The following is a 14,212-nucleotide window of genomic DNA, read 5'->3' on the forward strand; positions in this document are numbered from 1 at the left end:
AGCTCCTGGCTCAACAAAGTAAAAAGAAAGTTTTACCTCAGAACAGCAGAAACAGGATTAACAAGATTGGCACTTTAAAGTTTTCTTTATGAAAGTTTATTTTTGGATGGAAGGAGCTCAGAGGAACCATCTCAGTCCACATGAAGCCCAATAAACCTTAAACTTTTTCTTCTAGCATCACTGCACTTCAACAGGATTTACACCATGTTTGATGCAAACATTAATTCTTTGTGATTACATAAGAAAGTATAATAATTTCTACAACCTAATGCTTTAATGGCTATATTTATGGGGTTGAAGTTGCGATAGCGAGAAAAATGTTATTGCTTTTGCAATGTTATTGTTATTGCTCGACGGAGAATGGAAATGCCAATCACCATCAATGTTGCTTTCTGATATGATGATGTTCCTAAAAATTGAAAAAGTGAAATACTTCCTTAAAAGGATCAACCAAAAAAAAAAAAAATTCTACAAAGTATGGGACCCTTTACTGGGTAATTTTGACAAACTTGCAACTCTTCCCTCTCATAAGAAAACAAATCTCAACGTAAAGTATTTTCATTTTAGGATAATATCACCCCTCCCTTTTTTACCTTAAGTATAATTATTCATTTTTATTTATCTATTCACTTTTTATTTGCCGGCACAGGGATTGTCGGGGTGTTGAAATGTTGTGAAAATCTTGTTGCATTGTACACGGTCGTCAAAGGAATTGTAACAACTGTAAAACATTACAATCTGAATGGAATTGTACATGTTTTAACCACAATAGAAATATATAAAAAGAAAAAAAAAGTACAATTTAATAAAACTCCATTTCTAGTGCTTCCTTTGTCTGCATCGTCATGCAGAAGACCAGATTGTGTCTCTAATCATGCTTTTCTCCTCCTTCCTCACCTGGATTCTAGTTGTAGAGCTGCTGCTCCTCCACACTGAAAGGACTCTAGAACCGGTTCAGAGATCGGATCAGGACCACTGGGAGGAGACGCAGCAGATCCAGAACAATTTACACCCATCTGACCTGGGAATACTGCAGGGTGCCAGAAAATGAGCCGCAGAGCGCTGCTGGAAGGAGAGACGTCCGGTTCTCCTACTCCTGGACCCATTACCCTCCTGACATTTGTTGTGAACTGGAGCAAAAAACCTGAACTGAACCATTTAGTTCTGTCCAAGTATCCATATTATGACTATGAGGGTCAAAATGTGATAAACCGAGCATTAAAAAGGGGGAACTTGACACACATAATGGTCACTCTTCAGAAAGAAGGCACTCTGTGTCATTTTATTATCACCTGCAGCAGTCACTGGGCAGGAGGCGGAGTCCAACCTGGACAGGTGTTTAGTCCAGGAGAACCAGCCGTGAACAGGCGCTCACACTAAGGGATATTTAACCTAACCACCATGGTTCTAGAGCTGGAGAACCTGGAGAGAACCCATGCATGCACTGGGAGAACATGCCAACTCCATGCAGGAATTGAACCCAGGACCTTCTTGTTGCTACAAACTACCCCCCCCCCCAGCATAACATAAAACATTAATGTTAATAACGATGAAAAGGTTCATTTTCTAAAAAGGAAAAATTAAAAAAAGCGGCCAAAAAGAAACAGGACAAAGTAGCAGCAACGGCAAATTTAGAAAATGCATAAAAATCAAATTCCTTTATTTAGAGAAGCAACAATTCTTACAACTCATTGGATCCAAACTTTATTTATTTCACCTAAACTGTACAACCCAACAAATCAGCGACAGTGAAATGCAAACCGAGCACGGCTGGTCCAGCGGAGTCAGGAAGAACACGAGTATCCGAGGTAAACGGCGTATTCCCAGCGTCGCTCGGGTTCTCACGCAGAAGCATAAATACCGAAGAACGGGTCAGAGCTCAGGTCAGAAACGTCTTTAAATCTGTCCCGGAGACGAACAGGGAGGAGCTGCAGCCATGACGGGCAGGCAGGGTCGCATCATGGTTTCAGCAGGAAGACCGAGTCAGAAGCAGCGCAAACGGAGCGCACAGACGACATTTAACGGCATCGTTAAGACGAAGGGAGACTTTCTCACGTGATGGTTAGTAAACCAGACAGGCAAGGCGCAGACGGTGTCAGGCACAGCTTCTCACATTCACTAAAAACGCCTCTACGGCTCATTCTTCACCAACAAGCCAAAAAAATAAAAAAAAAATAAGTTTCACCGTCGATTTGTGGGGGAACTTTCTAACTTTATTTTACCATAAACCATATTCTCCATCCTGAAAGCAAAAAGGGAAATCTGTGACGTGTTTAAAGCGCAGAGAAATGTTACGAAGCCTTCTGAGAAAAGGAGGCGCAGACGTTTCATCTCTAACAAACCGTTCCTGCTCGTTTACGGCAGCTCGGCACGTTTGGGCCTGTTCTGCCAATCACAGCAACTTCAATCACACTCAGGGCGATTTGCAGGTTCAGAAAAAGATTTGGTGTGGATGGAAGTCTGGGCATGATTTAAGGTCCTGGGAGGAAGCCAAAGAAAAGGTTTCTATGGTTTCTAGGTTTTAAGCAAATTACCTAAAGAATAAACAGATGAAGAGGTGGAGGTGAAGAGAGAGGAAGCAGATTTTAATGGCAGCTTCAGCAGATGAGGAATCAAAGCCGCGTTTTTTTTTTTTTTTTGTAATGCAACGTCCCACAAAAAAGAGAAAACCCTCGTTCAGCGGGTTAACCTTTATGTTTTAGTACCATTTCTGAGACGCCTGCCGCTGCGGGCTCTCAGCAGAAACCGTGTGAGGTCATCTCTGCAGCGCGGCACAGACGGCGCCGCAGGAAGCAGGAAGATGGCCGCCGTGTCGCCGGTTTCTTCACGCTCACCCAGAGACAGGCCTGGTCTTGTACGCAGTATGCACCCAAACGCGTATTTACAGACAGAAACCGCTTTCCGCAGAACCACGGCAGCCACAGGCAGGTTTGGAGACATTTTCTTTCACTCTTTGCACGTTTAGAAAGGGGGGGGGGGGCAGGGCGTTAGCAAAGAGGCTGATTTCACTGGAGTCTTCATACATGTGCATACGAGAGGTTCAGGCTGTGGTAAACGGTGGAGATGTAGGACAGAGCAGCATGGCGGCAGCCCAGAGTCCCTGCTGCTCTGCCGGATGTGAGGGGGGGGGAGGGGGGGGGGGGGGGGGGGGGGGGGGCGCTGACGGCTGGCGAGGAGGAAGAGCCGGCTCAGTTAGCCGCCCAGGCCTCCAGGTCGGCCATGTCGTCCTCGTCTTCCTCCACCTTCTTCTTGGCTAGAGGAGACGGAGATAAACGGTCAGATTGTGATGGAGTGCAGCCGTGACGACGAAGCGCCGTGACGACGACGAAGCGCCGTGACGACGACGAAGCGCCGTGACGACGACGAAGCGCCGTGACGACGAAGCGCCGGTCGGCTCCACCTCCTACCTGGTTTGGCTGGAAGCGACGTTGACGGCACACTTGGCAGAGGAACGTCTTCCGTTCCCTCGATCTCCAGGAGGTTCTTGTCCAGCTCCTCCTGCTCCATCTCCTCCAGCTCAGCCATGAGTTCGTCCTAAAATTAGGAATCGCCCACAAACGTCAGGATCATCTTCACCCGCAGCTCCTCAGACGGCTAACGGACGGAGGGAGGAGCGTTTCGGCTCCTCGGTCTGAATTAAGCGGCTGAACGGAGGCGTCTGAGCCGCGCTCACCTCGTCGTAGTCCTCCCCAAAGCCCACCGGTCTGGAGATGACGTCGGAGATTTCCTGGGCCACTTCCTGCTGCTCCGTGATCTCGGCCATCAGATCGTCCACCTTGTCTATGTCCCTGTGGGACGGTGAGACGGGAGGAGGAACGTCAACAACAACAACAACAGAGGAGAACAGAGAATCTAAGAAGCAGCCGCTAGCAGCTTCAACCATTAACGGTTAAATTAGAAACCCTGGCCGGACTCACATGTTCTCGTGAGCCGCCTTCATGGCTTTGGCAGCAAAGCCCATGTTTTTCAGCACTTCTGTGTTGGTGTTGGCGTTCTCCAGAGCCTCCCGCTGGAACTCGATGGTGGACAAGGTGCCGTCGATCTGGGCCAGCTGCTTCTCATAGCGCTTTTTCCTCTTCAGGGCCTGCAGAGCCGCTGGAAGAACAAAGGATCGGGGGAAATTATTAGATTCTGCATTAATCTCACATATATAAACGGGAACTGTGGTCCTCAGCCTGGATGAAACAGGAAGCCGTGGATCAGCTGATGTGTAACGACAGAAAAGCCTCAAAACAGACAAAGGTCAGGTTAAGGTGCAGCTCCAGATTTAAAAATAATAATTTTCCTATTTAAGGAATAGAATTATCAGAATCGACATATTTCTGTGGTAAAAACATGTTCTTTGTGCCTCTGATGCAGAATGACATAAATGCTACAGATGAAGACTTTGCATCCCGGTTAAGCTAAAGATTTTTAGTTTTACGTAACAAACAGGTCATAGAACAGCTTTAACAGAACCAACGCCTGCGATGAAGAACCAACGAGATGCAGAAAGGTTTGCTGCTGCTCTCCCATCAATGCAGAAGGTTAAATATTCCCATTTAATTATCTGAACATAAACATCTATAACGCTGATCCTCCACCTAAACAGTGGAGGAAATGAGCGCATTATTAATACAATTATTAATATGTAGATAAGATAAACTTTATCATCTCCATAGAGGGAAATGAATGAGTTTCAGCGGCTCGGTCGATTAAAGGCGTAGATCTAGTAACTAATAGTAAATAATAGGGAAAATATTGAATCATGAATAAAAAGTAGAGAAATTTACATAGAATATATATAAAATAGGGGAGAAAATGTAACGCAAGTAATGTAAACGTTCATCTAGAAGTTAGCTTGTTGTTTTGACTGCTGCACATCATTTTGATCGATAGTGATAATAATCAACAAATTAAAACATATTTTTGTCGTTTTGCTGGTTTATGTAGAGTCTACTCAAATGATTACTCTATAAATGCAGTTTTTGAATCCTTGTCCGTCAGAAAACTGATTTTTTATATATATATATATATATATATATATATATATATATATATATATATATATATATATATATATATATATATATATATATATATATATATATATATATATATGAGGGAGACGGCAGATCTTTCCTCAGTATATTTCTTTAAAACAAGCTATTTTCTTCACCAAAATCAACTTTTTTTCCAGATAATTTAGGGCTGGATGCGATAGAACAAAAAAAACATATCGATAAAATATAAATTGTATTGATGGAGATCGATAATTATCAACAAATCCAAAACATATTTTAACTGCAGCCCTGGTCATTTTATGCTGTTGCTTAGCGACTATTTTTAGATAAAGAACAAACACTGAATTCAAACTCAAACCTTAGTTCAACAAAAAAAAGAACGCCTGTTCTCTGAACTCTGAAGGGGCGGGGCTTGGTTCCTGGGTCTGCGTTGTGATTGGTTGGGAAGATGTAATGATGTAATATTGACCTACATGGCTACAATGCAAAAGGAAAACCTTTATTCTGTTGAACTTTTTTACCCTTTTTTTCCCCCCCATCATCGATATACGTCTATATATTGATATATATTATTAAATTATCGTCCAGCCCTACTTTAAAGCGTATTTGCGCTGTGATCCAGGGACCAATGTTTCAACACGCCTCCATTCTCCCACAGCGTTGCTGTCTCGTTTGGTTTCTGCCTCCTTTTCTCATCCATTCATGCAAGTTTTGCTGATTCCAGACACTTTATACAAGCAGGAAATCCCAGTAAAACACTGACAGGTGAGCGCACATTAATCAAATCAAGTAGTAAAATAACAAGTGAGTAAAAATAAATAAGCAAATCAAAATAATGGGGAGGATGTAAATAAAGTCCGTTCAAACATTTTGATGCTGTGTTTCAATTAATTTTGAAAAGTTTCATCATCTCAGAGATTTCTTAATCCAGTCTAGTCAATTAATTTCTCTCCTTTAATCACTAGGAGCACATTTGTCCCCCCCCCATACTATCAACCAATCACAGCTCTTAAAAGACAGCCTGACCCTGAGCAACGGGGTCAACCAGAGTTTGTTGTTGCTCCTGAATTATGGAATAAGAGCTTTATAAACAAAAAAAGGTATGGAATAAGAGGCTCCTTCACTGCCCACCTTTACACCTCGCCACCATTATTCTTTGGCTTTTACCATGATTGAGACTTAGTTTTCGTTTTAAATTGGTTTTATTGTTTCGTTTAGGCGTTTTCATGCATTATCTTTTTATTTTAGTTTCTTAAAGGATGTTTTTTAGTTTGTAACGATGCACAGCACTTTTTCCAGCTGTTGGCTGTTTTTAAGCACTTTATAAATAAACATATGGTCAGTTAATCGTCTAATCATCTCACTTTAAGGAAATAATCGCTGTCGGGGCAAAAAAAAAAAAAAAAAAACACAGATGTCCAGCTTTAGTCCTGCTTTGTTTTCTTGTAAAAAAATAAATAAAATAAATCAACTCTAGTGGCCACCCTTTACTTCTTTCTGGGGTTTAATTCGACACTTATACAGGAAAAAGGTATAAAGAAAAGCTTTTAACTTTGATCTAACAACATGAATTCACATTTAGAAGCAAAATGTTTTTTTTTCCTCCTTTCCTGTAAAGTTCCAGTTTATTGAGATTCAATGTTTCTGTTCAACAGAAGCAAAATGTAAGAATATGAGTCCAAGCACTGGGAGAGTCTTTCTGATCAAGAGTCATAATGTGCCATAATTCACCAGACAGGAAACTGCTCAAATGGTGATTAGAAGCACAAGAAATTCAGAACAATCAGGAACTAATATTCAATCAAATGTTGTAATTTAGCTATTTTAAAAAAGGGGCATTTCTAAAATTTAGTAGAGAGAAAAAAAAAACAGACTATTTTAATGATAAGGGTAGGAAGGGGTATCCTTACATACCACTGTTGATTAAGTCCTTTAACAGAAAACTAAACCCTGGTGCATGAATAAATGTGGGGAAAGCCGACATGTCAGAGGAGATAAATTCAGAGGCGAAGGGAGAAAGCATCAATGCTTCACCCAATGAGGGAAAATAAACCGGATGATAAATGTTGGAGGTTAACGTAACCCTGAGATCCTCCACCACCCACACCAGTTCTGTGACAGGAGCTGTTGGAGCTTCCAATAGATTCTTTCTATTATGAAGCCCATAGCGTCCGGATGGAGCATTAAGGCTCTTAGCCATCATCCTCTCTCACGCAACCTTGGAGCTGCACAACATGGACGGCCGCTCCTGGTTCTGGTCTGATCCGATTATTTCAGCATCCAGACCCAGCTGCTTCTCTGAAAACAACATTATCCGACGTCACCCGAACCTTTATCAGATTACACGGGTCACAGAGGCGGCCATTCAGTTCTCCTGGGGTCCTTTTGTCGGCCTCTGCCGGCTCTTCCTGCTCCATTCTGGGAACTTTGGGGCTTTTTTTTTTTAGAGGCGAAGGTGACAAAAGGAAATGACACTGCTTTTTTAAACCCTACACTAAAGATCCTGAATTAGTTTTAATAAAGTAATTTTCTTTTTAAGCTCATTACGTGCATTAGCTGCTGTTACGTTGTCATCCTCTGGTTTCCCGTTTACTCTCATGGGCTGAATAATAATGGAAAATAAAAATAAACCTGTGTCCACGTCTAGATGCCAACATTCAAACAGGTTTGTTTGAGAGAGGAGGAGCGGCGTCAGAGTCACCGGCCGGATATAATCTGAACAGGTTTGGTGGGTTTGTGCCCGTGGACTTTATGACAGCCAGCAGGTAAACAGGGCACAGAATTTACATTCAGGGTTTTTACGGCTGGAAATAAACGCCCTGCAGAAGTCAGAGAGAAAACGGGAAACTGCCTGGGCCTGTGGAGGTAGAAGGAAGCAGAGCTGGATGACTGGCTGGGTCCAGTTTAATGTGCATTTAATAAGCAAGAAAAGTGACAGAAACACAGAAGATGTGGTGGTTAATAAAGACACAACTATTAACACGGCCTGTGTTAATAGTTAGATAAACATTAGATAAATATCACCACATAGGTTTAATGACATCAGCAACAATGGCTTCATTAAGGTAGAACACAGACTGATTTATACATGTCATTAAAACAAATAAAGAATTAATCATGTGGTTTTATATATATATATATATATATATATATATATATATATATATATATATATATATATATATATATATATATATATATAGCAGTTTAAAGTTGTGTGTAATTTTGTACCATAGGTCGGATGTTTTAACAGTTTAATGAGTCCTGTCGCTTTAATAAGTTAATATTATACATCCGGTTCTTTTAAATTACATCCGCAACCAGAGGGTCAATAAAAAACTGTCACTAAAAAAAGTCTCAGCTGATTTTAAAATAAGCCATTTAAAAATGAAGTTCAGGCTGACAGCTGCCAACTTCTTAGCCCGCAGGCTAACTAACTAGCAGGCTAACTGACTAACTAGCTAGCTGACTAGCTAACTAACTAGCAGCCGAGCCGTCAGGGAGCTTTGACCCACCTCGTTTGTTTTTGGTTCCGTTCTTCTTGGCCGTCAGCAGCTCCTGCTGGATCTTGTTCTCCAAAAACTCTTGTTTCTTGGCCAACATGTCCTCCGTCTCCCGGAGCTTCTGGACAGCCTCCTGGGGAGTCGGTCCCTTCCCACCCTTCCCTCCGCTGCCGAAGATCTTACCAAACAGCGACATTTCGTCCGGTTGGGTTCGGGCTGAACCAGAACCAGAACCTGAAGCTACAATCGCTCAGAACCCAACGGCACCGTGAGAGAGAGCGACCCGGTAACGTTAAAGCCGTCCTAACTGTCGCCTCGGAGCCGCTGCTGTTGTTTTCTTCCGCTGCTTCTTCTTCTTCCGCTTTTCCGCACATCAGCCTCGTGATGTCATTACGTAACCGGCGTGACTCATACGTGGAAAATTGCGCTCAGAGGGGAATTCCACCAATAAAGAACGATGACGTTAACTGCAATTACTAAATGTCCATATATTCATATATATATATATATATATATATATATATATATATATATATATATATATATATATATATATATATATGAATGAATATTTGGACATTTAGTAATTGCAGTCAACGTCATCATTCTTTATATTACACACTGCTCAAAAAATTAGAGGAGATTGGAAAATTATTACTTTTTTTAAATTATTACTTTTGACTCAAGGAAGCAAAAGTTTCAATTCAGTCGTATTCAACAAGTTAGAATATTATTAAAAAAGTTAATTTATTTTGGTAACTCAGTTCACCAAGGGAGACGCGTTATCGAGATTAAAACAGATTGATGTTAGCCTTTATTTCTTTCATTTTGTCCACCTCCACCTAATTAAAATACAGCAGAATATTCAATCAGACCAATTAAAATAAGCAAAAATTTTCATGCAAATATGAAAAGTATGCTTAATACCTGCTTAAAGGTTGTTTTTCTCTAAATGGTACTTTTAATCTGACAAACAAGCCTCTAAGAAACGCATATTCTATTTTAGTAATATGACTGCAGCTTAAGGATCCCTGGCAAGCTGTATTATAAACATAATAGAATGATTAACATCAAAAGCACTATCCCTAATTCAGTTTCTTCAGGTCTAAGTCAATATTACTGCAGCACAAACCTGTTAATCTTGTCCTCTGCAAATGCTTTTAATATCACACATTATTGTGCCAAAGGACAAATTAAGTTTCTGTTTATATCTGTGTGTGGGTGGGAGCTTTTGTCTAAGATTCATTGCAAATATGATGGCCAATAGCTGGACTGTGGAGAATACTAAGAAGTCCTTTTATTTCTGAAATAGCTGGGGGTTTTCTGCTTGTGGAGAAACTGATAAACATACCCAATAAGGACTCCAGGAATTCAATGTTAAAACAGTCGCACTTTGGTCTAAAGATATCCACAAAACAGAGATTGAGGTTTTGTTTGAAAGTATGCTTTAATGGCTTGCCATACATGGATGCACCAACAGCTCTACCAATTACTCTACCACAGACTCCGTGAGAAGATCTGACAAGTGGGACGAGGACTTCCACTCAGCTGCAAGCCTCCAGAGGCCAACCCAGATCCTTCAGAAAACTACGCCTCCCATGATGCACTGTGTTGTACTTCTCCAGCTGTGACGATCCAGAGCGCCATCCGATGAAAGCCTGCGTGGTCACAGGAACAGCGGAGGAAGGGCCGACCTGGAGGAACGGGAGACAGATTGAGGAAAACAGGAGGATGAGAGAAAGAAAGAGAGAGAGAGAGAGAGAGAGAGAGAGAAAGAGAGATGGAGGGATGAATCATACATGGATGTGTTTTGGAGGAGGGGTCAGAGGTCGAGTCATCTGGTCAGGGGGGAGCTCCGTTTTGATTGCCCCCTTCAGCTTTACACTCTTCATCTCATACTGAAACAGAGCAGAACCAGTTTAGTCCACAGCCACATGTAATTAAAGATAAAGAGATAAACAAGAGATTAGTTAGTGAAAAACACTCATATTTATCAGCTGCAATCTTAACCAGGCTTATAGTGGTACCTTCATTCTAAAAATGCCGAAGTTTCATTCAAATATTAATATAATCCATTTTTGTGGCCTGTCTGGTAATGTAGCATTAAGAATTGTCTTAATGCCAAAAACAGATTTTATTTTCACAAGTGGAGCCTTACTGCTTTCTCCATAGTGCTCCGCTTGATTTATACATGCAAGAAGCTTTATTAGATTTTATTCTGGGACTATTGCATGTTCAATGGACACTGAAACAGGTAGAAGTGGAAAAAATGGAGAGAAACAGATGAGACAAAATGTTAAAAGGGAGAAAAGGTGAAAGAGAAAGAGAAAGAGTGCTTCTACACCTGCAAAGAGATATAAAGAACAGCAGAACCAGCGGATAAAGTATTACAGGTACAAACAGCCAACACCTGAAGAATATACAGGATTATTTAATACGACATGTAGTAAGGGACAGCTGAAGATAATAACAGGGGTTTTCTGTATAAAAGTTAAAGTTAATATAATCGTCAGTTGTTTCCTGTTTCCTGTGAGTTATACGGACGTCCTTCTACCTCCTTGTAGGCTTCAGACAAGAAGCCCCAGTTGTTGGGCCAGGATTCAACAGCGTCCTTCTCAATTTTTATATGTGCTTTCCTGAAAAAACATCAAAATAAAGAGAAAATGCTTTTATACAAGTCTGAGGAAAGGAGTATCTGTAGTTTTGACTGATCCCACCCATCACCACTTATTTATTTTGCCAGACTATATGATAAAACTAAGTTTTTATAAAACGTGACAGAAATAGGCACAAATAAAAACAATTTCCTCAATTGAAAGCATTTACCATATTTCATCCTGATGCACAAAGTTGGTGGGTTTAGACGTTCGCTGTGAACTCGCCATCTGTCCAGAGCCGCTGAGTAAGGTAATGTTTCACCTGCGTCACACCTGTTTACCGTCGTCATGGCTACAGGGCAGCCCATTGGTCCAGGTAAGATGGATCTGCAGTGGGAATGTCCCCGGAGACGATGGGAGAAGCTGTTCACGCACCTGCAGCCTCCTCCAGACCCACAGGCACATCTGGAGATGTGCAAACAGCACAGAGAGACTTTTAATTTGTAATCAATGACGTCCTGTTTGCAGGCGACATCACCGTTGGTGGTCTGATCCAGGATACAGACAGGAGACGGGTCACCTGGTCCGGTCAGAACCACCTGGATGTAAACCATGTTTCCTGAAGGTATGGTATTTTTTGGGCCAACTTCCTTCTGAGGTTACTTCCTCTTCTTCTCCCTCCACTGTGACAAAGATCTATTGGCAACCAAACAAATCACAAATTTGGATAATCTCTGCGGTTACAACAGTATTTCAGTCAGTTTTTTTTTTTTTTTTTTTTGCGTGGACTGAAACAATTCAAAATGGCGAGCTGCCCTCTACTACCTGTGTGGTAGTTACCAAACCTGCTGGTATTTCTCTCCGGAGTCTTGGAGGGGAACTTGCATTTTTTGGGAGTGTTATTTTTCATTGTATTGAACCGCTTCCATCAAGTGGATGTTGGACAATTGTTTTTTTTCCCATTTTCCTACTTTGAGTTAAATGGATTGCAATTTTTTTTTCCTTTTTGGGGAGAAATTTTGAAAATTGAATTTTATTAATTGAATTTAAGAAAGGAACACAAGTCTACAATATTCTATAAATTTTGTTTATTTTGTATGTTTTCCCCTTATGTTGATTAATATTTAATATATTTTTAGTTGAAATCTTATATTTGTATCCTTGTTTTCATTTACACATCAGGCTCCTTAAAGAACCATTCTCGGATGCTACTAAATGGTTGTCTTGTGTAACATAGGGAAGCCGTAGTCAGTCTATAGTTCAAGAAGCGTTACATGGAGCTTAGGAACTTCTCATCCACAACAGAACCGGTCCAGACAGTAGGAGATAATCAGGTCTGCAGAGAGGATCTTCAGGTCTGACCTTCCCTCCATCCAGGTCAGGAAAAGGAGCAGCCAACGTTTCTGCAGACCCCATAAAACCTGCACACAAACTGTTCAGACTTTAACCTCCAGGGCGGCGCTACAGAGGCGCTGTGTGCTAAAACCAGCCGTCTCTCTGATCAACACAATCTAAACCTCGCAGCCTGAATATTCAGCTACTCTGCTGTGAAACAAATTAGCATTTTTACACCATTGCAACCTGACTTTTTATCTTTACATGTTTAAAAAAAAACATGTCCATAATGCTTTAAAATGTATACCTGATGTCGGTACGCTATTATAACCCAAGTCAAACTGCTTAATTGGACTCAGTCTGGGCCAATAAAGATGGTTCTGATTCCAAAATGTGAAGCAGACCCATTTCTTTGACTGAAAACAGCTCCTGAAGCACACCTGCCCATGCTTACAGTCAGAACAGCATGAGAGATTACAGACAGAGAACCGGAGTAAAGAGATCATTAAAGATCCAGCTTGGTGGTGACAAACACTCCAGCTGGGCCTGGCATGAAGAGAAACGGATAAATGTGCAGAAAAACACTTCAAGCCTCAAGGCTAAAACAAATAAGCTTCTTTACGTTACAATCACCTTAACGTTACCGTCTACCGGCACACTCATCTCAGAATATCCAAATACACATTTCTGTAGACAAAGCCTCAATCATCATTGCTCAATAAGCACCTTATTACCTAATTTTCTGAACACTGAATAATAATAAATAAATAAAAATTCGTAGCCTGTTTGTCAGCTTTTTGCTTTCATTATGTGTCATCTGAACTGGAGTAGCCAGAGAGAAATTTTGCCACAGTGACAATTCTTGATTGTTGATTCATAGCCGCTGTTAAGTACAGTGGAGGATCTGTGATGCTGTGGGCCTGATTCTTTTCCAAAGGAACCTAGTTAGAGCGCACTGCACCACGACTTTTCAGAAAAAACACAGCACATCTTTACAGAAATCTGATGGCCTCCTCCAGAAATACAGAAAATGGTCTTTTTAGAGTCCTTGAGGAGGATAATGAGCCAAAAACAGGGGCTTTAAAAAAAAAAAAAAAAAACAGACAAATAAGACAAAAATCAACAGACACATCAGCTCCTGGTTGAAATGCTGCTGTAAACCTTTCGGGTTAGCAGAGGAGAAAGATGTCCCCAAATTAAAAGGATGGATTGGGGGAGAAGTGGGAAAGGCGTTTTAGTCTGGCCTCTCACCCAGAACCAGTTTACAGAGGGAGACCAACTAGGAGCAAAAACGCCTCAGACAACATAGATTCTGCACCATTAGGTAGAAAGGAGCCAGGATTAATTGGACTCCGGATGGCAGAACCAGGACTGAACACATTAAGTGTCTCGGATCTCTGCATTAGCACATATATACGCATGTATGTAGGCGCATATATATATATATATATATATATATATATATATATATATATATATATATATATAGATAGATAGATAGATAGATAGATAGATAGATAGATAGATAGATAGATAGATAGATAGATAGATAACTAAGAAATAAGACATTATATGTAAATAAAACATCATATGCCCATTCCTATTTCCTTTTTTGTATTTTTTGGTATTCTTTTTGATCCATTGTATATATGAAGATTCACTGTATATAACTGAATGCACCTTCCCTACTCTGCACCTTCTTGTATGAGCCGATGTGACGAGTGAATTTCTCCATTGTGAGATCAATAAAGACCATCTTATCTTATCTTATCAA

General features: G+C 40.8%; 2 protein-coding genes across 2 annotated transcripts; both read right to left on the minus strand.

Moving 5' to 3' along the window:
* Nucleotides 1-1,630: 1,630 nt before the first annotated feature.
* On the minus strand, nucleotides 1,631-8,885 carry chmp4ba (charged multivesicular body protein 4Ba). Its single transcript, XM_012854184.3, has 5 exons — nucleotides 8,519-8,885; nucleotides 3,918-4,095; nucleotides 3,674-3,788; nucleotides 3,408-3,534; nucleotides 1,631-3,253 (listed from the first exon to the last, which is right to left on the minus strand). The coding sequence occupies exons 1-5, from the start codon at nucleotides 8,700-8,702 to the stop codon at nucleotides 3,189-3,191; spliced, it is 669 nt and encodes a 222-aa protein (XP_012709638.1). The 5' UTR covers nucleotides 8,703-8,885; the 3' UTR covers nucleotides 1,631-3,188.
* Nucleotides 8,886-9,882: 997 nt separating this feature from the next.
* LOC105918973 (uncharacterized protein C20orf85 homolog) lies at nucleotides 9,883-11,640 on the minus strand. The gene is made up of 4 exons (XM_012854180.3): nucleotides 11,333-11,640; nucleotides 11,061-11,142; nucleotides 10,306-10,404; nucleotides 9,883-10,200 (listed from the first exon to the last, which is right to left on the minus strand). Exons 1-4 carry the CDS (start codon nucleotides 11,389-11,391, stop codon nucleotides 10,051-10,053), a joined length of 390 nt encoding a protein of 129 aa, XP_012709634.2. The 5' UTR covers nucleotides 11,392-11,640; the 3' UTR covers nucleotides 9,883-10,050.
* Nucleotides 11,641-14,212: the final 2,572 nt, after the last annotated feature.

Source organism: Fundulus heteroclitus, chromosome 20, assembly GCF_011125445.2.
Source record: "Fundulus heteroclitus isolate FHET01 chromosome 20, MU-UCD_Fhet_4.1, whole genome shotgun sequence".
In the NCBI taxonomy this organism is placed as follows: domain Eukaryota; kingdom Metazoa; phylum Chordata; class Actinopteri; order Cyprinodontiformes; family Fundulidae; genus Fundulus; species Fundulus heteroclitus.

Excerpts from the sequence above, each read along its gene's own strand:
- chmp4ba (XM_012854184.3), bottom strand. The coding sequence starts at position 8,702 with ATGTCGCTGTTTGGTAAGATCTTCGGCAGCGGAGGGAAGGGTGGGAAG. Across the intron at positions 4,096-8,518 it reads CGGAACCAAAAACAAACGAG|CGGCTCTGCAGGCCCTGAAG; the intron begins GTGGGTCAAAGC and ends TTGTTCTTCCAG. Across the intron at positions 3,535-3,673 it reads TTGGGGAGGACTACGACGAG|GACGAACTCATGGCTGAGCT; the intron begins GTGAGCGCGGCT and ends TCCTAATTTTAG.
- LOC105918973 (XM_012854180.3), bottom strand. The coding sequence starts at position 11,391 with ATGGCGAGTTCACAGCGAACGTCTAAACCCACCAACTTTGTGCATCAG. Across the intron at positions 11,143-11,332 it reads GTGCATCAGGATGAAATATG|GAAAGCACATATAAAAATTG; the intron begins GTAAATGCTTTC and ends ATGTTTTTTCAG. Across the intron at positions 10,201-10,305 it reads CTCCTCCAAAACACATCCAT|GTCGGCCCTTCCTCCGCTGT; the intron begins GTATGATTCATC and ends CCGTTCCTCCAG.